Source organism: Pseudochaenichthys georgianus, chromosome 15, assembly GCF_902827115.2.
Source record: "Pseudochaenichthys georgianus chromosome 15, fPseGeo1.2, whole genome shotgun sequence".
NCBI lineage: Eukaryota > Metazoa > Chordata > Actinopteri > Perciformes > Channichthyidae > Pseudochaenichthys > Pseudochaenichthys georgianus.
The window spans coordinates 14,611,946-14,639,729 of NC_047517.1; the positions used below are offsets into that span (position 1 = coordinate 14,611,946).

General features: G+C 41.3%; 2 protein-coding genes across 3 annotated transcripts; both read right to left on the bottom strand.

Moving 5' to 3' along the window:
- Positions 1-2,097: 2,097 nt before the first annotated feature.
- Positions 2,098-2,526, bottom strand: atoh7 (atonal bHLH transcription factor 7). Its single transcript, XM_034100141.1, has one exon. The coding sequence runs from the start codon at positions 2,524-2,526 to the stop codon at positions 2,098-2,100; it is 429 nt and encodes a 142-aa protein (XP_033956032.1).
- Positions 2,527-6,782: 4,256 nt separating this feature from the next.
- Positions 6,783-27,630, bottom strand: mypn (myopalladin). 2 transcript variants are annotated; one of them, XM_034100402.2, is made up of 21 exons: positions 27,260-27,629; positions 24,685-25,785; positions 19,658-19,833; positions 19,528-19,579; positions 18,999-19,446; positions 18,450-18,524; positions 18,223-18,364; positions 17,383-17,406; positions 16,897-17,013; positions 16,067-16,820; positions 13,493-14,575; positions 13,274-13,406; positions 12,107-12,184; positions 10,670-10,891; positions 10,439-10,588; positions 10,275-10,354; positions 9,497-9,623; positions 9,210-9,417; positions 8,925-9,090; positions 8,264-8,397; positions 6,783-8,156 (listed from the first exon to the last, which is right to left on the bottom strand). In XM_034100402.2, the coding sequence occupies exons 2-21, from the start codon at positions 25,782-25,784 to the stop codon at positions 7,978-7,980; spliced, it is 5,448 nt and encodes a 1,815-aa protein (XP_033956293.1). In that variant the 5' UTR covers position 25,785; positions 27,260-27,629; the 3' UTR covers positions 6,783-7,977. The 2 variants fall into 2 exon arrangements, with proteins under 2 accessions (XP_033956293.1, XP_033956295.1); XM_034100404.2 differs by lacking the exon at positions 12,107-12,184 and having other exon boundaries at positions 27,260-27,630.
- Between the last annotated feature and the right edge of the window lie 154 nt (positions 27,631-27,784).

Sequence of the window (27,784 nt, forward strand, 5' to 3'; positions counted from 1 at the left end):
AACTATGATAACAGCCCATCTTTAAACTGGCACTAACGAGCTGAATTATAAAAACACTAAGGAAATTCATCCCTTATATTCACCTATTGATATGCTGGAGCACAATGTGCATAATGACGGAATCATTCAGCCGCTAAAAGACAATTCAAATAGTTTCGCCCTCTGAATTACTTCCATGCTGAGCCCATTGTTGTCACTATCGATTAACAACTCATCCAATAACCTGCTCCCATGGAGGAAATCAATTAATTGCACTTCGATTATGTTTGTTGTCACCAACTGTGTGCGGCTTGTGTCTGAATGAATGAGGAGTGTAATTGCTGTGTCACCGCCTCGTTACCGTTACACACTTTTGACTCTGCCATCTATTCATTTCCAACGGGCCAACTGTCAGGAAGCGTTTATTAAGAATGCAAACATTTGCCGTGGCGTTTCAATCATTATGACCATCTGTATCAGTCTTCGGCCTCTCGTCTTCAAACACTCCCCAAGCAACACGTAGACAATATGCATTAAGTGTTGTCAACAATGTGTTAAACAGATTAACTAATTAATACTTTAGCTATATAATGTATCTCTAATTACTTTTTCGATGTATATTCTTATCTTTCTATTTCATGCAGTTAGAGGCATTAAACCAGACAGAATGGATAATAAAACCTATTCCCAATATGAATAACATTAGGATATAATGCATATGGTGTTTAAGCAGTTGGTCAGTACAGTTAGTGCTTCTGTAGATGTCCTATCCTTAGTGCAGATAGAGTTTGGGTCCAGCTATGGCCGTCCATGCTCCAGCGGCTGTGAACAGAGCGATTACACACAGCCATTACCACACAATAGAGTTTCATTTCTGCCCCCCCTCTGAAGCTGGGGCAGGATCTGGCACACAGGCTTCCTTAATCTGCTGCGGCTTGTGCCACCATTCAAACTTTTTCAAATTCATAACAATCACTTTTCAGAGGCTGATGATTGCCATTTAAAACTGTAGCCGTGTCTCCAACAATGGGCAGCCTGGTGCAGCTCTGCGTACATTGGCTTGCCCACATACATAAGTTTGATACTTTTCAAATCCAATATGTCCTAGAGAACATTTGAAAATGCAATATGGTTGTTCTTGTCAACCCCTATTTTAGATGTTTTATTTTGGTTCCCCATTGACGTAAAACAGTGTTATCTCAGAGTGCAGGAGCTCGGGACAAAAGGTTGATTTATTCCCCGGGGTGCGGAGCGAGGCAGAGCGCAGACATGACCTGCCATCACTCCTGCTGAGAACTTGACACCCACAACACAAAGGACGTGCTGGAAATGAGTGTTCCTCCTTTTTAGGGTGTGTTATCACACAATGTGATATTATGGGGGTTCAATGCCAGAGCTCTCTCATAATAAAAGCAATATTTTATTGCAATTAGAGAAGGATGCATATTCAGTAAATTGAACTATTAGGATTTTTAGTGTGTCATGTTTATATTTTGCAATATAAAGGTTTTTAATGATGCAAGGAAATTATGGAATATTGGAAATTTGCTTTCTATAAACTGGCTTATAGCATGTTAAGTAATTACGTACAGTTGACTCCACAGAAATGGAATGGGATGATTCCACTTACAGTATAGGACGAATTATATTCAAAAGAGAACACGAAAAATTATTTTTCATACAAAATATGTTTTTTATTTTTGATCAAAAAACTATATTTCAACAAAATAGAAGTCTGCATGTGAAAAATAACGTCAATTTTTAACTCTACAATCACGTACTTACACTTTGACAAAATAGTTACATATTGACTTTAACAATGCAACTTAGACCACAATGATTTTCTCAGAATCCATTGAACATTGCACAACATTTTTAGGGCTGTATCAAAAAAACTGATAAAAAATGCCCTCTTCCTGTATCTTCAGTACATTGCTGGGTTTATTCTAGCAAAAATAAATAAGACTGAAATAGAATTCCTTCTGATCATACACAAACTAGATAAATACAAAATAATGCAATACAAATGTATTTACTGTCTCCTAGATTGAAGGAGACTTTTTCACATTGTCACTCACATCCAACAACATGACTGGTCGTGTGCCGAATGGCAGCAATTTAAGCGTGGAGCTGATGTCCATCGAACTGATAGGAGAAGGACGAGATGTAGTCCTGCTCAGCGGGAGCGTCGTACCTCATGAGGCAGGCGTAGTTCTCAGGCTGCACACAGTCCAACTGCAGGTCCCGCCACTGCCTTTGTGGAGCGTTGTGTCTCCTGGGGTCTGTCAGGATCCGGTTGAGGGCCAAGATGTAGCTGAGGGCCATCTGCAAGGTTTCATACTTGGATAGCTTCTTGTCCTCGCCCCACTGGGGGACCACTTTACGCAAGCGGTCGAAGGCTGTGTTCAAACCCTCCATCCTCTTCCTCTCTCTGGCATTGGCAGCCATCCGTCGCTTCGTGGAGGTCTCGTACTTCTCCGGGCTCTGGGGGTCTGCCTCCGAGGACTCGGATCCGGAGTCGATGCAGCTGGGTCTCCTAGACTTCATGGTTTCTGGTTGAAGAATCAAAGTTGTATTAGTGTCCAGTTTCAGCTTCAGGCTTCCTCACAGGTCTCCTCAATGTGTCCTTTCAGATGTGTGTAACTCCAGATAGTGGACAGGCTGCAGAGTTCAAGGTGTCTGTGGTCCTGGAGACGAGAGAGGGAGCAGCTTTTATAAGATGGAGCTGATGAACAGGTGGCAGCAGGTGGAGTCCCCCCCCACCCCCTTCCATCCTTAATATTGCATATAGAGGAACACACCCATGCAGACTCATAACCCACACACACACACACACACACACACACACACACACACACACACACACACACACACACACACACACACACACACACACACACACACACACACACACACACACACACACACACACATAAACAAAACCTAATGAAATTCCAATTATCTTGGGCTGGGCTCTCTGGCCGGGCTCCACTCAGGGCCATGTGTCACAAACACCAACATCTACCATCTGGTATCACAACTCACCACAGCTGATTGTGCAAACAAACTTTTAAAGGGCTTAGGGTGTGGGCTTTTACCAGTTACACATGCATTATTCTATACACATCTTAAAATGGACTATTAATGATTTAAATCTTTATTAGTTTTTTTAATTAAACAGAATATCAACAAATGATGTAATCAAATTAATGTCAGCTACAGTATTAGCTATTAAATGAAATCTATATCAATGCTTCTAAATTGAACCTTATTGTATAACAATAAAAACATAAACAAATTATTTATTTGTATTGCAAGATTTAACAAAAAACTACAATTGCTTACATATAATGCAGTTTAAGCACTCCTACTATGTTTATATATGTATTATAGTGAAGAAGAAATGTAATAAAGTAGAGAAAATAATAAGAATAGTCAACTACAGAAAATAAAATGGAAGTTTTAATTATTATTTTTGTTCATTATTTACATTTTCATAATTCAGTATTTTAAAAGTTCTAAAATGTAACTTTTATTGAATACAATTCATCATATATCATTGTTACATTAAGCTGTCATGTGTGTCCGAAATAATTACAACTTAATAATACATTTATTTATACATTTGATAGAACATGTTTGGAAGCCCCTTGGCATCAGGTCCTTAAGGTTTTATTGAATGACATAAGACATCAGGAAGTGCCTTTCACTGGTCTGCATGTGAAAATAAAGATAATCTGAGATTAGCCCGAGGCAACAGAAGTGGAAGTGTGGCCCATAACCTGAGGGCCTTTAGAAGCACATCAGGGGATTATGGCTCTGACAATATGGACCATGATGGTGTACAGATTACTGCTCAGAGATTAGAGAGCAGTTTGTGAACAGGTGAAATATTAAATTCACATTTATACACCACTTTGAGGGTCCTAAGGAATCACAGTATGTGGGATGCATTAATGTTCCTTTTGTACTTGGAAGCGCATGTAAGATAAATAATTGATCTGTGTGGTGGTCCGAGAAAAATGAGGCAGACAGAATAATTTGTCTGTCGGTCCTTCCCATCTGCCGACATTGTATTTTGTAATAGGAGGATGGATGTGAGAAGAGGGACTGTTTACTGTAAAAACACAGAAACACAAAAACATTCATTTCCATCACATTCAGAGAAAAAGATGCACAGAATGCGATCATTTCCTGAACTTTTTAAGTAAAATAATCTTGGAGTATTTTGATAAACATTAATACCTTCCAATCCAGTGCCTTTTGGGGTACAATATTCAAAGTTGTACTCCTTTATATTAATCTATTATCTTAAGCTATTTAAATATAATATGTATGATAATTGTATGTTCATTTTATGGTACAACAGGATTTATTACAATGGTAAAAACTTCAGTTTACACTGTAAAACGTGGAATAAAAATCTGACGTTAACCCGTAATAACCCTAACAAATATACTTTTATAGAAACATTTGTACCGTATACAATTACGACAACCAAACGTTTTTTATCATAGAATTTGAAAATCCACAACAGTGCAAATTAGCAATCATCTTGGCCGGCTACATATGTTTAAACATTTAAATAATGTTTATACATTACTGCATCAATATTAATAATAATATATCTACTGTAAAAAGTACTTTTCAAAGTTTCTTTTTCTTTCTTTGAAAAGATATTTGGTACATCGATAGGTTAGATTGAACACTTCAAAGCTACTAGCCATACATAGATGACCTTCACTTGAAGGGGTACAATATTTAAACCACAATTATAACCAAAACAGACTGTGTAGCCAACATGTAAGAGTGTGTTGTACAGACTAACAGGACAAAAATAAAATAAATAAAAATAATAAACAATAATAATAAAACAATACAAAGACAAAAAATAAATATATGACTTTTGAAAGTGAAATACATTTTGAGATATACTTTTGTATTGGTCATTGAAGTGAAATGCAAATGGAGGGCTTCTAATGGAGCACTTTTAGACTGGAGGGTCTTCTCTGTTGTTGCGTCAGCCTTTGTGAGCTCCTGGCCCTGACAGTCCAAAGCTTGGCTGGAGAGGCAGGTTATGAATGATTAATCACTGTCGGAGGCCGAGAATAATGCCCGTCTCTGGTACTGGGTCATGGACACAAGCTGATGCGGTCTGCTCATTTTGGGATGGACTGGTTAGCTGTGCAATTAGGCATATAATCCCATCTACCAGTTGGTTCATTGATTACAGATTGATGTAGTTTGCCAGCTGCTGCTTGTCTTGTCTGAGGGCCTCGTCTCAGACGTGGCTCGGCCCTTCCGTGTCTTCCACCCTATTTTTTTTTGTGCAACCCCTCACATGATTGGCTTGTCTGAGACATGCTCTCTGTCAAAAGCCATATGTCACAACTGAGGAGTGACCCGTCTGCTCTGACAGAAACATGGACCCTGGTAAATCCAGCGCTCCTTATGGAGAAATGGAGATTAGGGCACAAAGCGTATGTTTCAGTACGGGAGAAAGTGTAAAAAAGGATTTTCTCTGCATGTGTTGCTTTGACTTGATACATCTCATTATCATTACAGGATTAATGTAAAAGAGCAGTGTGGATAAGCTTATAATTAAGAAGCATTGAGGAAAATAGGGGCCCACTTCTATTCATTTCCACTGTGTGGACTTAATTGCCGGTTTTGTAAGAAACTTAAAACAATACTGTTATTAATGTGTCCAGACTGCAGTTCAAGTTGTGCAATTAGAAAATGTAAAAACATTTTTAAACATCATGGCAATTTTCTGTTTAAGTGTGCTCTGAAGAATAAATGATTTCAAGGAAATTAAATCCCAAACTTTGGATTTAAAAAAAAACAAAAGCCATCTCATGTAAAGCCTCAGATATGTGCTACCCAGCCACACACACAGCAGCCAGTTGACAAGTAGGCCCGGCAGCTGGTCGGATGAGGCTCCGGGTATAATTAGGTCACGGAAGGTGAATGTAATTTTATGCCTATTTGAACTCTCTTCCCCTCTAATTGGTCTGATTAGCAATGCTTAATTGGCTTCTGAGTTTTCCCATTTGTTTTGCATTTGGCTTCGGTTCAGGCTAATAGGGCTCTCATTACAACAAAGTGAGTACTCAGATCCTTTACTTCAGAAACAAAGAAGTAATACCACAGTATAGAAATACTGTGTTACAAGGTAAGGTCCTGTATATAAATATTTATTTCAATCCTAAAGTATTAGCAACTAAATATACCCAGTGTGCAAAAAGTGTTAATTCTGCAGAAAAAAACCTTTCAGTATTATATGTTTTATAATATTGTAATGTTGTAAAAAATGAAATGCTGTTTTTGTGTTATAATATTGTAATTGTAGAAGCTAATCTTTACTACACACTCTACATTTCACCAAGGGATTAATACATCTAATATATTTAATGAATGATAATGTATTTGTTGATTATATATTGTAATATTAATCTATGTATTTTACTTACTAAAGCTGTTAAATAATGTAGTGGTGTAAAAAGTGCAAATTTGTATTAAATACATAAGTTATATTCCTTTCCAAATGTATTGAAAGACAACACATGAGTATATGTGCTATGTCTGGGCTTTATCAAATCAATAAATGCTCTTACAGAATTGTATATTTTAGAGCAAACTTCAAAAACATTTGTAATCTCTCTTCCTTATTTGATTCTAGAAAAAGGAAGGATGCAATGAAACACTTCATCATTCGCTGAACATTTTGAAAGCATGACTGCAGGTGCTGTTGAAGCAGCATGCAGAATTATAACCACCTGTTATAGCAAAGAAAACACTCATTTGAATAAATATAACTTTATTCTGAGAAGGACACAACTATTTTACAATGTGCAACTTTACATCAGTTGAGTATGTGCTTTACAATTTTTCTTCAATGTTTCAAACATGTTTAATTAATATTTTTGTATCAAAGTCCAATTATAACTTCTCTAAGATTCATTTAAAATGTTGGAGTTAAAGCAAAGCCAACAATTTTATCAAAAAACAAATAGCTTTTAAGTCTCCTATGTCTCATTCCTCAGGTAATACATGTGGAACTGTAGATACAAATGTAGATACAACGTTGTCAATAAAAGAAGAATGAAATCACCATAGTTGTATTATTATGACCGTGAGCAGACAGTGTTTCTAAGGGATACAGTACGACATCTTCATCAGCCATTGGCATGCACATGAACAATGGTGCAAAAGTATCAACTAGTGATGAACGTCAACAACTTATTCAGGCTTATGTAGAAAGAACCCCACCTTCTGGAGCCATTTAAAGAAAGTGCACTCAATGACACTATACATTCAAATGTCCATTGCTATACTCTAACCTATTTTTTATATTCATTTTAAAATAAACTATTCCTACCAGTACAGGTATCTTATTCGCAATAAAAATAAGGGGGGTTTCAATAGGACATTTAAGAACTGATGTTAACACAACTCCCTTGCTACTATAGCTAATATGATGTAGAAAACAAATGCCATAGAACACTATTCCACTGATGGCTCAAGAGCTAAGACTTTGCAAAACTGTTTTTGTCTGTATGCGAAACACTCGACTTGAGTAAATAGGAATGGTGACAAACCCACTATCAGTACTGATAGCTTTAACACAATATGTATTTGCCATTCTTTCATGAGTGTATCAATAGGGGCGGTGTTGGCGAAGTCCTTAGAGACTTGGCTTGGCAACTGGAAGGTCACCAGTTCAAGTCCCGGAAAGACCAAGTGCTACCGAGGTGTCCCTGAGCAAGGCACCGTTCCCTACACTGCTCCCCGGGCACCGTACATAATGGCAGCCCACTGCTCCGAACACTAGGATGGGTCAAATGCAGAGAAACCGTTTTGTTACATATTACATACTGCGTAATGACAATAAGTTGATTATTCTTCTTCTTCTTCAAAAGCATCACACAAAGCACATGACAATTTGCTCTACTGGTTTAAACTCAGGGAGGCCTCAGCACGTGCCCTGCTGCAGGTTCACAGCTCCTCGCTCTCCAGCATGGCCTCACGAGGGGAGCTGGAGAACAGGAAGGGGTTGTTGTCCGACGTGGGGAAAGCTGACTTGATGTCGAGCCCCTGTCCCGTCAGAGCTGCGTAGCAGCTGCTTGTGCGCGGAGCTGTTTTCATGGATGCAGGGATGCTCTGATGCCACTGTGCTGGAGGCGCAGCAGATAGCTAGTATTACTACTTCGAGTGACAAACTACAACATGTGGCAACATTCTTATTAAAGCTGATAGTTGTACAGCTATAAAAGATATTCACCATAGATATCAAGCCTACAGGTGCAGGAGGAAATTCCAGCCTCGTTTTTTGCTGATACTGTGTACCAGCCGGCATCCTCTTTAGTTGTTGGCTGGATGAGGAGACACACATATCCTGTTGCATCCTGTGTCATGCTGAAATAAACAGATCATGGAGAATTCATTCCAATTCCAATAAAGATCTATTAAAGATATTTTTAGGCATGGGGTTTTAAAAAGGTACAGTAGCTGGCATGTCTTCTAGCCCCAAGCTTAGAGAAACAGACAGGATAAGCTAGTTTAGCAACTAGCTTAGCAATGCACTGCTGTGGATTGGAGCAGCATCAACACATATCTCAGTGTTCTGCAAGGTCAAATCACTCTGTATGTTAAGTCTGGTGGCTTGAAGAGAGCATTGATAACATTTCAGTTCCCTGTTGGAGAGGGCTGTCTGACAGGAAGGTATTCTAAATAAAGCATTGACTAAAATGGGTTTTGCAACTGCCCTTGTCGAATGCAGTACATTGCTTTATTTCAAGACCGGTACTTTAATTTTCTAATTGCCACCATCTACTGTCGATACACCGACTATGGATAAGCCCCTCATACAACCCCACTTCATAACATTCATACGTGTGCCTTTGGTACATGATACCGACACAAAGCCTTTTGCTCCTACTCACCTGATCCTGTCCTTAGTTCTAGGAATGGTCTCATTGTCTTTCTTCCAGAAGATGAGTGGAGGGGGCATACCCACCACCCGACACTCCAGCCTGACTGGAGTCCCTTCAGGAATACCCATGTTCTGCAGCTTCTCCACAAACTCGGGCGAGTGCTTCATCTCTTTCTCTACAGCGGACATTCATTGTATTACTGGACCTTACAAACAAGCCACATCACAGTCAAAATAACTGATTTGCTTATGATGAGTCATTTGTTCATTTTCTTCGACTGTTTCCAGCCCTTACCTATAACCTTTAGCTCCAGACTGAAGGAGCTCTGCCCTGCTTTGTTGCTTGCAATGCACGTGTATGTCCCAGCATCATTCTGCGTCAGAGGATCAATGACCAGAGAGTGGACGCCATTCTCCCGCACCAGCATCTTGTGCAGAAGATCCGGATAGATTGGCCTCCCGTTGACCAACCACATCAGCTCTGGGTTAGGGAGGCCGCTCACCTGGAGCACATCCAAATGTTAAAGGAAGGTGAGGCAAACATGAGATACTTTTGTATTACATTAAGGACCTGCTGCCTACCTTACAGTCTAGCCTACATAGTCTGCCCTCGTGAGCCAGCATGTCCCCCGGAGCCTGGAGGAAGTGAGGCTGGAAAAAGCGCTCCTGGATTTGCTCACTCTCAACTTCCTGTATGCGGGCTCGCACCCTGTGGAAGGTGAGCAGCATGTGACGTATGGAGGACGGAACCAAAGCATGTAGTACATCCATGCATGGCTCCAACAACCCATAGGAGATGAGATCACCCCAGGTCACTTTGAATGACAGCACCCTCATTTGTATTATGAAGAAGAAGAAATACATGGCAAAAATAAAACAGAAATAGATAAGTTTGAAGAATATAAATAGGGGGCAAAATGCTAATTAAAATAATACTGAAATAAACATAAATATCTCAAATAAATGTCACTACATGTTATAATTAATATTAAAGAAAGAAAATGTAATAAGAGTAAATAAATGGGGAAAGTAACTAAATGAAGATGCAAACTAAAAACAGAACTATACATGTATGTTTTTTTTATTTTTTATAATTATTAATGGCTACATCTATTTGCTATGGTTTAGGTACACTTTATGGCATATATATATTTTTTATTATGGCAGCTTCCTGCCAACACAGTTATGGGGCAAAAACCAGCTTAGTCATTTATCCAGTGTAGACTTAATTGTGGCGTATGCTAACACGTTTGTATTGATCATTACATAGGATTATTATCAGGAAGTAAGATCAGACCTTGGCTGGTTCCTCATGCTGCACGTCTTCTTACCTCTGCATCTCACACTGCACACTGCTCACCTCTGAGAGCTAATAGGTGTCATTCGGTTTCGGGGAGGTCCCGATTGGACAATCAAATGACCCGAGCAACTGGTCCGTCCCTGTTGGTCATTAAATATCAAACATCAGGAAGTGCAGCTGGAGGGAAACTGTTGAGAACATAAACAGGAAGTGTGAAATATCACCTGAGGATTAGATGCCATGAAGGTGTAGTTGCCATCGTCGTCTTGGGTGGTGGTCTCTATGTGAAGAGCACAGGTCCCGTCCCTCTCCCTTATTTTCTTGTAATGGACGTTCTTCCTCAACACCTGCTTGCCGTCCTTGAACCAGTACACCTTTTGAGACACAGAGGGTGTGGATGGTAAAATGATAAGGATGAGCGTGACCGGTCATGTTGCATACGGTTGACCTCTCACCTTTGGAGAAGGGATTCCCACTACTTTACACGAGAAGGTGACGGGCACGCCCTCCATGGCCTTGTAGTTCTTCAGTTTTGTGTCTAATATGGGCGCGATGCATCTCCCTGTAGGGACGTCATCGTGTTGCACCTCATCGTCCGATTCCTCCACCGGCGTCCGCTCCAAACGGAATTCAATCTCGCTCATAAGTCTCTGCTCAAAATTGGACACTTTGTACTCCTTGGAAAAGAAAAAAGAACAACAAAAAAGTCACGTTGCACTAGATAGACGATTGACTAACTGGGATAAGACACAAATGCTTCTGAAAGGAATGCAACAATCAGGAACATGAGACGACGTGCATCTTTGATCACTTAGCAACTGTTAAAGTAACAATCTGCAACTCAAACAGAGAGGTACAGAGTGTGACTTTAAAGCACAAGATGAGGAGAGTCATGCAGTTGCATCTGCCTGACGGCATCATTCCTGGTTGGTCCAAACATGTTGCTCATCCAACCATAAAGTAGGGCTGAAGGTAAAACAGTGAACAGAGAAGATGAGCCTGTGAAAAGTGTGAAATGTAAAGACACTATTTACTTCATGAAAGGCTTTATTTCCTTTGGTAGTAAATATATGTAGTTCATAATGAATGTACTGTTAACAATGTTATGATAATGAATAATGTTATTGTTTACTAATTATTAGTAATGCTGTAATTTGTGTTATTTTGGTTTGTGTAATATGAAATCATTATTTTAGAAATGATATACGTATATCATAGCTGATGCAAGAAATAAACTATTACAAGTACAATCATTTAATATTTAATATTATATATAAAATTAATATATTTTAAAATAATTACAATAAAGTTATATACTATATTAACTTTTTGATACAAAAAATGATATATCTAAATATTGTTTATACATGATTTAATACGATTTGTTAACCAATTAATACGGTATTGTAATGATGAGTTGCAACTTATATTAGCAATCCATATCCCGTTTGCAAACTAATTATTAAAAATAAACAGAATTATAATATGAATATACAGCTCATTAAGGAAGTAAAGTGTGACAGTTTGTAAAAAGACTTTTTTGGATTGCGAAGAAGAAAGATTTACATTTTGGTAAGATCTGAAACGCAAACAGAAACAAGAGGCTGCAAGCTTCAGGGGGGAAATGTGAAATGTGAAATGGTTTAGTGAAACTGGAGAATACTCCACTACACGCAAGAGAACTGACATTTCAATAGCTTAATGCATTCTAACCCTACAATTATTTTTACGAGATTATTCGTGCAGGTTATATTAGTGCAGAGGCTTGAATGCGAGATTAGATATTTATTATCCGTGGTATTTAGAGTAGAGTGTCGTAATCTTGTCCCGACATATTTGATTAACCCATACAGCCTGGAGCAAAGCCGTGCTTGGGACGGGGGTCCTTGTACCTCATCATAGTTAAAGACAGTAGCAGGAATGTTTGGTCCAAGGGGTCTGCTCGCTGTTTTCCCCTCATTACTCAGCTTCTATGAGAGGGATAGGGATGGATGATGAACACCAACTGAGACACACACATACACACTCTACAACAAACATCAATAACACACACACACACACACACACACTAATTGTTAAGAGCGTGCGTGATTTGTTAAGCTACATAGACACATAACAAGGAATGACTGGGGAGGGAATGATGGCTGATGCTGAATAAAATCAAGTCCCTCACTGCCTCAGAGTCAATGCTTTTATCATCTGACACGCATGTATTCATTTCAACATGAATACATGAGAATGAACCTGGAGACAAATGAGAATGCAGCACAGTTGTGGTTAATATACAGTAACATGTATCCTTTAAAGGATCATATAAATTGATTGCAACAGTTGGTTAGTTAAAATGTGACAACATACATATATACGTGATGATCAATAGACTCAGTAGACTCAGTTGTATCTGAGCAGGGATGTAATGGATGTTGAAGTCCACTTTATATGTATCTAAATGTTTATTTTCAGGATCGTATTTGTATTTTGTTCCTCTACTGTTTACATGCTTTAATGTTCAAAAAGCACAATAGGACCCCTTTAAGGAGAAACTCCAGATTGAATAGTTATATTAAGAAAACCATTTAGTGTATTACAAGTTGAATGTATAAACAAAACCCTCACGTTGTAAAATTCCCTACATTTTACATAACTCAGGTGTAAAAGAAATAAATATGAATTTGATAAATATCACCATGAAACTTTCACAGTTGATTACCTACAAACATGTATCAACTGTTTTCATTTTGGACTGTTTAAATATGCAAATGATCCACTATGTATTATGTAATGCTCACTTGTGGAGAAATCTACATACGCAAATAGACTTTTTTTGGGGATGTTTCATTTCCACTAGTCTCAAAGAAAATATGCTCTGTGAGCAAAACATCCCAAGTTCTCAGAATTGACAGTGCATGCACAAATGTTTTATCTGAATAAATTGGATTTGCAGATTTTGGGCTGAGCTTAATCTTGTCAAATATTTGTTGTGTATGTAAATTGATTCGTCTCTGCAAGTCAAAAAGTTAGAATCTATCCGAGCTGCAGAGCTGGAGACTGCTTGTTACCTGTTGATGTGCAAAATGTTGAGTTTCGTCTCTAAGTCGAAGCTTTTTCTCAATGTCCTGGAGGATATTCTCTCTGCTTTCCCGAATGTCTTCATATGACGGGATGCGTGCCTTTTGCATGCTCTTTTTCAGCCTGAGGAGACAGAAGGGAAAAAAGGTTTTAGAAGATTGGACCGTTCACTAATCTGATGAGCGTTGGTCAGAGAGGGGAGGGCGTACCCCATGGGAGCTCCCCTGGGCAGGCCCATAGAGTTGGTGGGCTGAGTCGGGGTCAGGGAGGGCAGGACGGAGCTCAGGAACGCCACAGGGTTCTGAATGGGGCTGGAGGTGGAGCTGCTGGAGGTGGGAGAGGAGGCCTGGAGGGGCGACTGGGTTCGCATGGCGTACATGCTGTTCAGGTAGGGCGGCGACAGAGGTGTGGGTGAGGACACGAGAGACTGAGGGCTGGTGGGAGACTTGAGCACCCTGGTGGTGAAGGTCCTGAGTGGGGGGGAGAAAGGCGGGAGAGTGGGGGAGCTGGCTGCGGAGGAGTTGAGCTCAGCGGCCAGTTCCTGAAGAAGAGGGACCGGAGATTCTGTCGGGGAAGGACTCCTGACCGGGGAGAAGCTCTGGGCGGCTATGAACTCTTTAGGCCGGGCGTAGCTGAAGGAGTGGGAGGTGGGGGTGAGGTTCATGAGGGAGGCGTGGGTGCTTCTCAGGAAGGGAGCAGGAGAAGTGACCGAGGACAGATCTGTTAAGGCTGCGCTAAACTTTGGTGCAAAAGCAGAGAAAAACTGCGGTGTCGGGGGAGTTTTGGCGAGAGCTGCAGGGGTCAGGTTGAGGTGGGAGGCATGGATGGTGTTCATCTGGGTTACATGAGCTATGCTGACGGGTGGAGCTGTTTTCAGCTGTGGGGCAGGTGGAGGGGAGGTCACCAGGGAGGAGGTCATGAGCTGAGCCTGGGGGTGAGACTGGGGGTGTGGGGGAGACTGGTGCTGGGGCAGGGACTGAGGCTGGGGGTGTGGGGGAGACTGAGGCTGGGGGTGTGGGGGAGACTGAGGCTGGGGCAGAGACTGAGGCTGGGGGTGGAACTGAAGCTGAGACTGATGTTGTGGTTGCGGCTGGGGCTGAGGGTGAGGCTTTGGTTGGGACAGAGTCTGGGGTAGGGGGTGAGACTGAGGCTGGGGCAGAGATGGTGGCTGAAGTTGGGCCTGGGGCTGAGGTTTTGGTTGGGACAGAGGGTGGGGGGGTGTTTGAGGTTCAGGGTCCTGCTGCTGCTCCATGAGGACCTGGTTGTGCAGAATCCGCAGCTGGGTCGGGTCCCTGTTGATCAAAGCAAAACTACATTTAAAGAACAGCCAAACAACGACACTATACATGGTGAGAATCCGAGCGGCTCAGTGCACTGCTCTCATAAATTAAGTCCACGCTATAAACCCAGCAGCACTGAGCCAGAGTCCGCACGGAGAACACTCTGCCCATGTATGGACTACAAACAAGTCGCCTGCAAAACAAGCTCGACGCATTTCCAGCTTCCATACTTAACTGGTAATTATTTTAGTTATTAGGATTACTGCAAATTAAGCTTACGCTATATAAATTGTCATATTTATCTTTGTATTTTAAGCATAACGGGTACATAGCAGCGAATCAAACCCTTCAAGAATTTGTTTACAGCATTATCTGATATATTAGATAAACATAAACGCATAAAAGTACACTTACAAATAGAAAACGCCATCCCTAGTTTTTGAAAGCTGAAAGGTCCACATTTGAAGTCCGCCTGTGTTCATGTATGAGTTGCATGTGATTACAGCTGTGAGATGAGCCAGAGGAGGAGCAGGACCCCCCCCCCCCCACAGCCCAGCTGATCTACTTTGATACTGACAAGCTGTGGACCCAATATGGATAACTAATCATACTATAACTGTACCATGACGCTGTAGACCATTCTGACAGAAAGGCTTTAACAAGAACGCATTTTCCATTTCCAATTATTGTGTCCAAAACAATTTATGGTAATGATATTATTGCTATATCTATAAAGAATGTGAATCAATTATTGTAATACTTCCAGTTAAAGTCAGTTGAATATCTATATTAAGGGAACACATTTATCAAGTTTTGAATAACAACTGTTTGAATGTTCTATTGTTTAATACTGCAAATGATCCACTATGTAATAAATCTACGAACGCAAATAGACCATGTTTGTAGACTCCTACATTTGTTGGGATGTTGCATTTCCACTAGTCTCAAAGAAAAGATGTTTTCTAAGCAAAACACCCCAAACTCTCAGAATCGACAGTGCATGCTAAATGCTTTATGTGAATTAATTGGATTTACAGATTTTAGGCTGAGCTTAATCTTGTAAAATATGTGTTGTTAATGTAAGTTGTTTGCATTATTATATTTAAGTCGATAAAGTACGGAATCTCTCCGAGCTGCAGAGCTGGAGACGGTTGATGTGCAAACATGTTGAGTGTCGTCTCTCAGTCGAAGCTTTTTCTCAATGTCCTGGAGGATAATGTCTTTGCATGATGATATTATTGCTATATCTATAAAGAATGTTAATTAATTATTTTAATACTTCCAGTCAAATTCATCTTTCATTTCGCTTTGTCTCTTTTTTGGGCAAATTATTACCACATCAAATACGAGTGTTTCATTGACAATTTGCTAGATCATCTTCACGATCGTGTCCTATGTATTATTAGCATGATTTAATATTATACCGTATATGGAAACATCCTGGTTTCAGAGTCTCAGCACAAGGCTGACAGTCTGATCTGCTTCTTCATCAGCTCTACTCACAGCTTGGGTTTAGCCCGCACAGGTGGAGGTTCCCTGTTGAGCGACATGTTGGGGTCTTCATCACACTGACTGCTGGACGCGTCACTCTGCTCCTCCTCCTCCTGCGGCAGTCTGAAGTGGACGCGCCGAGACCCGGAGCGGGAGTGTTTGGGTTTCGTCCGAGTCTTCAGGCAGGAGTTTGGAGGGGGGTCGGGCAGGGGCAGCACGACGAGGCTCCCATTCTGATGGTTAGAGGTCACCTTCACTGTGGCGCTGGTGTCGGGTGGCGTCACTGAAGGCGTGGGCGCTTCCCGCTCTGCTACCGTCCCCACAGAGAATGGAGAAGTGAAGGGTTTCAGGTAGGAGAGCGCCTGTCTGCTGCTCTGTGGTTCTGCACCTGCTCCACTGGGGGAAGGATGGTTCTGATGGAGGTTGATCGGATCTAAGTTGGGGGTGCTGGTGCTGCGAGAGTTGAAGCTGCTGATGAGGCTGGAGGGCTCCAGGCTGGGGAGACTGGAGCGGAAGGGGTCTGGGCGCAGCATGCTGGATCCAAGGGGGTCCAAACGGAGGGTGCTGGTGCTCAACGGGTCCAGGCGTACGCTGCTGGAGATGAGAGGGTCCAGGCGGATGGTGCTGGAGTGGGGCTTGACGCTGGTGGTCATAGTAACCTTTGGTTGAAGGTTTACAGGGGGGGCGGGGGAAGGTTCCTGGCTTCGGTTTGGCTCCAGCATGGAATTGCTGGACGGCCTCACTTGGTTACTGTTGCTGGGATTGCCTGATGAGAATTACAGGTGTCAATATTGCACTTTTATAAGAACACATCACATCTGGAAGTAAACCTTAAGTGTTACCTGAGACCCTCAGTGCTGCAGCGCTGGACACGGTTCCATAAGTGTTGCTTGCTGTACACGTAAACATCCCCGAATCTTCAGGGAAGACCTCAGCAATGACCAGAGTGCATATGTCCTCTAGAAGTAGTACAAAATAAATAAATAATCACATAATCAAGTGGTATGGTATCTTATTGACTTTAAACAGAGAAAGATACATGACTTGTGTTTCGGATGCCTTGCAGTGAGGTTACTGAGAGTGTGTGTGCAGCTACAGTCAGGCAGGTTGCAGTGATCTGCCATAGTGTTTCCACTCAGGATGAGAGACGACCTTATATGGTCCACACTCAGGGAACAGCAGCCCTGGCTTACTGAAGACGAGCAGGAGCTCTCGCCAAGGACTATAAACACTTGCAGATTCATATGTACACACTGCAGCATCATATACAGACAGGCAGCTGCTTAGTGCAGTCAACATCGTGTGACTGATGAGGATGGAGTGTGTACCTGATTCAGCTGGAGACCTGGGCTCTGGACAGAAACAAAAAACATTATCGTTATGAAAACGCAATAAATATTCTGCACTTCTCAGAGAATTGTTATCATCAGTTATCAGAAAGCATACACCATTGATGCAAGTTGATTTTCATTCGTTTTTTCCCACATTTTTTGTATTTATGACATAAACATTTCAAAACTTTTATGACAATATACAGTTTACAGTATTTGAAATTCCTTTAAGTACTATGCATATATTTGAGCTCTTAGGACTCATCACCCCGCCTTTAGTCCATACATTACAAAATCAGGCCTTGGAAGAAAAGAGTACATTTAAAAAACAATTTGTTACTTGCAATGAAAGTCAGTTCTTACACTCAATAAGGCGATACACATAATAGTATTGTGTTAAATTAAGCATCACTATGTATTTACTATGTTCTTCCCAGAAACACCAAGGTTTTAGAGAACATTAAACTGCAAGAATCTGCATTCAATTGACTTATTTAGGAAACAATGAAGTCTTTACATCTTAATTCATTCACAATTAAGAAAAACGAATATGAAACAAGGAATGACATGTTATTTTTATAGTTCTAATTCATTTGTATATCATTATTACTTGCTCAGTACTACTTAACCACCCTTTTGAAACAACAAGTGCTTTTACTAATTGTCAGCTTGTTTTATTGGCTTGATTTTGTTTCTGTGTTTTGTCTCATAGTCTATATTCATGATTCCATCTATTATTATGTCCTGTACTTTTACATCTCACCTCCTTTGTCCTTTCCACCAATACAAAAAACATGACCACTTTCCACAATATGACAGTAGAGTGGCAGAGCTTACTTTTCTGCAGGATCCTGTGTTCAGGAGAGTCCTCTATGAACGTTCCATCTCTGGACCAGTCCACTCGTGGTGACGGCACCCCTTTCACACGGCACTCTAGCACCACCAGCTGGCCTTCTGACGCAAGGACGTCCTGCAGGCTCTGGAGGGACAACACAGGGAGCGTTACATTAATGTACACATACCAGACAGCAGCAGTGTGTACAGACATCTGAACATATCCCTACCTTTGTGAATACAGGGGCAGCCATGACAGGTTGGCCGTTCAACACTTGAGGGTAGGTGTAGGTAGCGGTTTGACTCTGATGATTAAAGACAACACAGAGGCAGGTTGATATACACATACAAAAGTGATCATTGTTGTTATAGAGCAGGGGTGTCAAACTCAATTTCATCGCGGGCCACATTTGCATAAAGGTTGCACTCAAAGGGCCGGTTGTAACTATATAAATATATAATATATATATAAAATAATGTGTTATATTACATTATTGCCTCTGAATTGGATTAGTATCGGATAGGATAATAACTTGGTCATTAACTACGTCTGAAAGCAGAAGTCTCTTCAGTGCGCATGTCACACAACGAGATGCATTGTGGGTAGTTTATGGGCAACGTGCTTCTGTAAAGTGGCATGTAACCGTATAATAAACGTATTATATTCTTTGCAAGCTTTTGCGGGGCCACAGAAAATGAAGTTGCAGGCCGGATTTGGCCCCCGGGCCTTGAGTTTGACACCCCTGTTATAGAGGAAGGCAGTGTTTGAGCTCTTCTACCTCAGGCTGGAGTGTTTGTGTCGGAGGGGACAGCACAGAGGAGACCACTGAGTTCTGGAGCAGTGATAGAGCTCCTGCTGCAGCCGTCTCCACCGGAGGAGGAGGAGGAGGTGTAACAGACACCTCCTGGGCTTCTAAGAGTCCTGTTTCGCCTGGTGATGAAGAGGGAAGCACCTGCACCTGCGACACTATTGGCTCTTCCAATGGTGGTTCCTCTTGAACAGGGAGTGCTGAAGGTGTTCCGGATGCATCCAAAGGCTCAACGACTGAAAGTATGGTGGCTGGTGTCCTCACTGGTAGCAGAGGTTCTGGGATTATTTGGTTAGTTTGTGCAGAGACGATCTGCTCTGCTGGCTCCTCGACGGCTGCTGCAGGGTCAGGTGATGGAGGGTCTTCCTCTTCCGCAGAAAGAGCTTGGCTCGGTGATGGAGAAGATGTATTCTGCTGCCTTTGAAGTCACAGAAATGTCTCGATTAGCGCTGCAATAAGGTAGATGACACTCAAAGTTGGTAATACTTGTAAAACTCACTGTGCTACATGTTCAAATCGCTGGTCCCCATCAGAATCCGAAGAGGAGGTACCTACGGAAAACACGTTTCGTCACTCGGTGTTTTAAGCAGTTTTAAGTAGCCTTAATGGAAAAGAACCAGGAGAACCACCTTCGACGTAGATCTCGGCTGACGTGGAGTCAGTGCCGTAGAAGTTAGAAGCGAAGCAGGAGTAGCGCCCAGTGTCTTCCTCGAAGGCCTCTGCGATGATCAGAGAGTGATGCTCTCCGTCTGTGAGGATCTGGATGTCCGGGCAGTTCTCCAGCTCCTTGCCCTCACAGAACCATCTTCAATTCAAAAAGAAAGCACAAAATGCTCAAAAACACTTAGCATGTTATTACTTAAAGAAAGTTCCATCTGCAATAATGCTGGAGGAAATCCTTAAAGCTGTACACGTATCTATGGAGCTTTTAAGCTGTAGTAGCAAGCAGGGTTTTATAGGAGAGTCAATGGCTGGACAATTAAACCATTACCAAAAATGTAAACTACAAAATGTTCCACGATAGCGATAATACATACATTTATGTTTTAGGCTCTGAGAAGCGTACTCCGTAGGTATATTGTGGCTTTCAAATAATGGACATTGTTGTAATTGTTATGATGCTTAAAAAGTAGCGCACATCAGTTGTATAGTGTCAAAGATGTTGTGGATGTCAATAATGCATAGCCGTTGAACTTATTAATAGAGGTAGATGAGTTATTTGATGTATTTTTAAAAGTCAGCTTTGCAAATATAAGACTAATAAGACTTGAAGTTTACATGCAATGTGTTTTGGTGAGAAACCCCTTTTTTGTCAACCTTTCAGAGAAATCTCAAAATAAAGGCTTTGATATTGCATTAAATGGATATTATAACTACTCCATTCCTATTTGTCAGGGCTGGATGTGTATAGTTACTGGGACAACTGTATTGTTCCTTATTGTATGTGGACAGTGTGAATTTGTATAACATGGTTTTCCTTTTAGCATGGCAACCTGACATAATGTAAACACAAGTAATAAAACAGAAGAATAAAGTATTAAGTGTCCATGCAGCTTTAACATAGGGAACATTTACATTTTCCCAAACATATCAATGAGCTCTTTTACTTGTATTGGTCACTTGTCTATGACTTAAGTTATAGTTCTCTTATATGACTTAAATATGAATATAGTAGGATATTTTATGATATCCTTGCTATATAATTGAAAACCTCGTTCATAGTTCTCTTTTTCCTCCTCTTAACCTTCTGACACCGTTTCTGAGAATCTGCTTTCATGTGGTGCCAGTTCTCTAAAAGTGCCTCTGGCTTTCTGCCACTTTGTGGAGTTATGCAGGCTAAGAGTAAAATGTGTTGATGACCAAGCCCTATCCCTTTCCCTGTAAGACAAGAAGCAAGAGGTGCTTCAACGCACTGTTGATGTTACAATATCTAAGGAGCACAAAACAGCTCACCTAGCATGTGTTGTGCGTCCATCAAATCTGGTGTTTTCTTATGTTGCTTTTTGCCTTTTTCAATTAAAGGGGCCCCATTATGCAAATGTCCAGGTTCATATTTGTATTCAGTACCTCTACTGTGACGTGTTTCCATGCTTTAATGTTCAAAAAGTGCTTTCTTTTTCTCAGACTACCTGTGCTGCAGCACCTCTTTTCACCCTCGGTCTGAAACCAGAGCCCAGTCAGCTCTGATTGGTTAGCTGGCTGGATCTGTTGTGATTAGTTAACAGCTTAGAGACAATCTGTTGGAGCGCTAGCCAAAAGAAGCCTGAGTGTAACATAGTGATGTCATTATTTCACGAAAGTAAACAAAGGACTACAATGGAAGGGTATTTAGACAGGGGTGGGAGAGAAACTCCCTCTTGAGGGAACTTTGACATTTTAGCCTTTGCAGACCATTTACATGCACACAAACCTATTTAACACACTACAGGAAAGGGCAAGCATGATATGACCCCTTTAAAGGAAACCAGACTACAGTCCGACCTGGCTGATATTAAATTACAGAAATTATTCCTACCAAGTAGCATCCACTCTTTTGGAATTTAAGTTGACAAAAGTCTATTTATTCATTTTAAATATTAATAGTAAACCTTTAATTCTCTCTTTCCAACATAATGCAGAAGCATCGACGTCTACGCAAATCTATTTTGAGGTGCTTTATGAAATCCAGCCAATAAACATGCAGGAATGAGGTGAGGTGTTACTCTCTGACAGGACGTCATCAGACGATCATAAATCACATCGAGTGCTTCCACCAGACTCACATTTTCATCTAAATATGCACTAAATAAAACTCCAAGGGTCAAGAAACTATTCCTCAACTACCTTTACTCAGCCAAAAGACATGGTGAGACACAGTTCATATGTCCCATTTAATAATTCCAACTTCTCAATAAGAAAATAACCCAACAGTTGTGATAGCAAACACAGATTTATCTACGATGTCTATTTTGTGATTGTTTGTTTCGCCCTTGCATTGAAAATGTACATAATATACGTTCATGAGATATCATTGTTTTCATTTCATTTTTTTTTAAATCTACAATAAACAGAGTTTTTTTTTGTTCAAGTCAGTTTCAAAAATACACACAGTTTCTTTGGTGATAGACAAAAACATCCAAGGAAAGTTCTATTATTTCATTAAAAGCTGTTTTGTACAGTATCAAAACACAAACTAGGCTCCCCATTGCTTCTCTATGGAGAGGAATTCATTCCTTATTGCATTTGAAATCAAAGTGTAGTTTCCAGTGACAACACGGTAAAGATCTGTTTCCGATACTTTGGCTATAACACTGTGCTGTCAATGTCCTGCCAGCGGCTGAGCTACGTCATTCCTAATGAGTAAGGGTCTAAAAGGAAAGCATTAGTAGTAGAGTTGGTGGCTGATCTGTGATCTGTGATCTGCACCTGTCTGAGCTATTTTCCCTCTGGACTTCAGAACCGGAGAGGAGATTCCCTCTGAAGCCTGGGAGCTCTGACTGGCTGACCCAATCACATACAAGCACGCATAGCGCTAAACATAGACTCAGTGAACACACAATGCTGTGCCTGACACACCGGTGACAGCACACCACTGCAAACTGATGGGAAATATGAACCTGACAACTCTATTTTCACTCAGTAAAGCCATAGTTACTAACGCGGTAGCAGGAGAAACATGCAACAACATCACCCCAAAGTCGATCAAAAGAGCGCTTTGTTAACAGAAAGCACCTTTTTTCCATTGGAATCCACTCAAATTGAAGTCACATCTTCAGACGTGTCAAGTGTATAAGACACTGGGACAGACCATATGGTTAAACAATAACTGTAGAAATCCTCTTACCACAGTCTTCCAGCTTCTGCCAGTAGGATCCATTATCTGACACGACTACAGCTCGCACTGTCAGGCCAGGCTAAAATGGCCAAGAGCTACATTCTCCCCGGACACTCACATGTGTTAGTGGCTCAACAATGTTGGAAGACCAACAAGACCATGCCCCCATGGTCTGAGACCTCAGCTTCACTTTTATTCAAGGCTTTGTTGTCCTCGTGATGAAGCCAGGGTTTTAACAAATACCTAACTAAACTGCCACAAGACAAGCATTAATAAAAGTGAATTCTCCATGTTCTTCCTCAAAATGTGCTCTGCTCCCCCTGCTACCAAAAGCAGCGAACTGCAATAAGATGCGTTCACTGACTCCTCTCCTATTCTGGCCCATGTTCAATGTGAATGGTCATTATTCAGGATGGCCCTTCCTTGGAATATGACGGTATTCTTCTAAAGAACGAATGACAGCCAAATGTGATTTGTCCCAGACATAACCCTGACATAACAAACAGACACTCACACCGCTCAGAATCAGCTGTTGGCTATCGTCTCAGGTCACACTTCTGTTAGGATCCCCCAAGAAAGAAGCACTCTTCATCTTGGCTCACAATTCTCAAAAGGCTTTGTAATTCCTCCGTATCAGCTCAGACCAAGGACCAGACATGGCATCTTAAACACTTCATAAACACTCAAGTCTGACCAAAACGGTACTGTTGAAGCCCACATGCATATTTGATTGTTGAAAACTCTGATATATATTTTTGGTTGCTTATATTTGTACATGAAATATTATAAACCATGATACATTTGATCCTGATTTGGATATTATACAGAACAAAAACACTGGTGGACAAACATTTACACTAAACCTAAAAACATATTTTGGCCACTTGTCTACTGAAATGTATTACTGTATATTACCAGACCGGTGGCACAGCCAGTAGATATAATAAGTTATAATTAGATAATAATATTGGGCTCTTGTATACCAAGGTCTTAAACAAGTCTTAAAAGGAATTGAAGTAATTAATCAAAAATTAAAGGCCTGAACTGGTATTCAAATGTCTTAAATCAATCTTTTAAAAGTCTCAGTGTTAAGTTGTGGGAAGTAGGACTAACAAATCAGTTTCTTCTAACGTTTCATTTTAAAATCTCAAAACAATTGTTCAAATCTTTCATTTCTTTACCGAATTTAACCAATGCCTATTACATTAACTTAACACAGATCATGATAGCAGAAATATTTTGTGAAGCATGGTCCTTCATTTCAATCCGAGTGGCAATTGTCTTCAAATTCTTAAAATGATGTAAGTATTATTAGCAAATGTTATTTAAAGTTTTAAAAGTACCTATAATTCAGAATAATGGTTGCTGTGAGAGTTAAACTGTTAGATGTTACACTGATTACTATTACTGAAACTGTATATTTTCCTTGAATCCTTTGCCATGTAGTACCCCTTTTTTTATATATATATATATATATATATTATATATATCACTAGTCAATTAAGTCGATAAACATATGCATTATATTATAAGATTTATTGTGAAATCCTTATTCTGTAAAGTAACTAAAAATGTCAAATAAATGTAGTGGAGTAAAGAGTAGAAAGCAGCATTAAAAAGAAATACTTAAGGAAATACATTTGTACCAATTAGAATCCCTGCTATGACACCTAAACCTAAAACCCTCATAACATTATCTCCAAACATAATTGTTCCCAAATGGTACTGGTAAAGCACACTGACATTTCTGCAAGTATTCCAATAAGACAAATTAAGGCTCATGTCCTGCTGTATTATATTTCCCGCACACGAAGAAGTACTCTCGGCACTGGTTTGTCTTACCTGACTTCAGGCACAGGGAGTCCTCTAACAATGCAGTCCAGCTGGACCTTGCTGCCCTCTGCAACCTCCCTGCTTTTCAGTTTCTGGATGAAACAAGGAGGCTCAGACGCAGACTCCGCGGGGTCTGTCGGGGTGCAGCTTTCTGCCTCCTCTGGTGCCTCCTGTGAAACAGAATCACACTGCTGCTCCTCCTCAGTAATCCTGCTGTCCTGAAACTCCACGTGCCCAATCCCAGCGTCCAGCTGGGCCTCTGGTTGGTGGTTTACAGCGGGGCTTGGTCTCTCCTCCTCCTCCTCCACCACCACCACCTCTGCCTCCACCTCCAGGGGCATGGGAGAGCGCTCTCTGTTGTCAGGGCCGAGGGGATACACCTCCCCATCCACCTGGCTCTTGTTCCTGCTCCGGTGGGGTTTGCTCCCTCTCTGTCGTCCCCGTTTGGAGCTGTTGGCCTTGAAGAGAGAAGAGAGCTCCTCGATGAAGTCTGCTGCCTTGTTGAGGAACTCCTTCTTGGACTGGTTCTCCATGCCGTACGGGGCGTTCTTCGCCGACCTTTCAATGTCGTTTAACCCCTCACCGGGGCCCCTTGCGTTCCCGGACATGTTTTCGTGCCTTGCGGACGCTTTATGCACCTTTCTGTCTGGTGTGAATGTTGTGTGTTGCAGTTCTTTAAGTTCAGGGGCCGGCTGGGTGGAGGGCACCATGGAGGGGGCGGCGGAAGGAGCAGGGGAGGGGTTGGCCAGGGGAACAGATGTGAGTTCAGAGGAAGAGGCTGAGGGGCTTGTGGACTGGGTTAATGGTGCGACAGAGGCTCTGACCTCTGCCCTCTCCTCTCCAGGCTCATGTCCGATGGCCTGCCGGGCCAGGTTCACGCTCTTATCCAGCTCCTCCTGGCTGAGGAAGGCTGACAGGTCTGTGAATGTGGGATCATTGTGAGCCCCAGAGTCCTCCGCCTTGCCTTTCAGTGACCCGTAGATCTGGAGGCGTGAGGAGGAAGCGTCTGAGCGGCTCATCTCGCTGTGGCGCTGCTGGGCTCGGGCCTCTGCCAGGTAGTTCTCTCTGAGGAGCTGAGACAGTGGCTGCTCGATGTTGTTCTCCTGCATGCTGAGGGAATAATCACAAGATTGTCAATAAATTACATTAAAAACAAGTATTCATCGGAAAATGCTCTCCGTTTCCCCATTACAGCCTATAACCACGCCATGCATTACAATGCAATGGTAATGTAACCAACTGAAATATGTAAATGCTCACTGTTATGGATCAATCAATGAAAGTACATAACCGTAAAATGACTGAAAGTGCCCGGCTATCTATCATCAAATAATACATTTTTAGATAGACAGAAAAGCTGAAATTCTATAAAGGCACAATATCCACATTCTTAAAGGAGAACTTGGCCCAATTGAAAACTGCATACATATTCCTCGATAAGAAATTCCCCAAATATGAGTATACGATTAACTCTCGTTAAGTATTTACGTTTCAGAACTCAGAACTTCCCTAAAGTCTTTCCCTATTACATATTTTTTAAAGGAGCAGCTCCGGACTTTATACTTGACGACATCGGAAATATGAAACATACTTCTCTGGTTACTGGTTATCTGCTTTGATAGGAAACTAAATATTTAACATTTAGAATATCAAGCAAATAAAAACCTGATTGAACTCTGGGAAATTGATTAATTATTAGGAATTAAGATATATTAAAAATGCAATGTTTGGTTGCAATACTAATGAGCAGTAATGTAATGAATGCAGGTTGCAGTACATAGAATGAAACAGTCTTTTAGTTCACTGACATGTCAAAGATGTAGACCTCAGTCAATTAAACAAATACAAAATAAAGATCGTGTTTCGTTCCCTGCGGCTGCAATATTTAGAGCAAACATAGAACATGAGAGCAGAGACTGAAGTTAAAAGCAGGGGATATGTGGTATTAATAGTTTTTTATTTAAGCCTACTTTCAGATTTCCTCTAACCAGACAGGGTATCAGCTTCATGCACTGAGAGCAGATCTGATGGGACCACTGAACCTCGCACCAACTCTTATATGACGTTTAGACTCCACACAACTTTTCGACACTCGGCGTGAGCAAGTTCTTGAGTCCAGACATGAGATAGGGTATACATATGCTACTGACAGTCAAATCAGCACAATAAGAGAGGCAGCAATGCCCTTCCAACGGACCTGAAGCTGCAGCTGTTGTGTACATGAATCCTTTGCAAACAGGCTCCGAGCCCACCGAGTCATATCTAATAATAGCGAGGGGTCAGTTTACATGAAGAAAATCAACACTAAAAAAGCAGGGCCCTTGTTATCATGATTCTGATGAGCCACAACAATTATTATTAAATCAGAAACTATAATGATCATAAGTGGGACAGTGCTGAGTGAGCAGATTAAAGGGCCCCTGGATAAACACCGGCAGGTTAAGATAATTCAATTTAACATTCACAGAAATAGACTCCAGCCCTGCTGAGGCTCCATGTCAGAGGGTTTCTGAGGCTATACACAGCATATGAGGCAGTCAAAGGGAATCTGTGAAAAATTAAATCAGGGGGTGGTGTGTTTTACCTTCAGAATAAGCCCCAGCGGCCCCTGGTAAATCCTCAGAGTGCACCTGTGCTCAAACAGGGAGATTCCGGTCTTCCGGCGGCTGCCACTTGGGAAAAATCTTGGACACGAGCAGCTGCCAAGCCTTCCCGGTTTTACCGCACAGTTCACCTTGGAGAGTTTACGGGAATATATGGAGCCGTGTAGCTACGGTAACTTGTCACCAGCACAAGTAGCAACATTTGTCAGTGCAGTAGTCGCAGGTTATTTTGGGGAGGCCTGGCCCATGTTTCAGGGTGGCGTCCCAGCTCATTGGCCAGGGGGGGGGCTGCTGTAAAGAGATTCCTCCTCCAGTGCTCGGTCACAGGCCGCCATCCTACAGAATTAGAAGCCCCTTGTGGAGCCTCCCAGACAATAAGGTTCACACAACAGATTAACAGCAATAATACACTTTGAAATGTGTGTTACACTGTATAAAAAAGAAAAGAAAAAAGAATGTAGTAAAAGTTATGGCAGTGGTTGTGACTGGATTCAATGTTTTTTTGG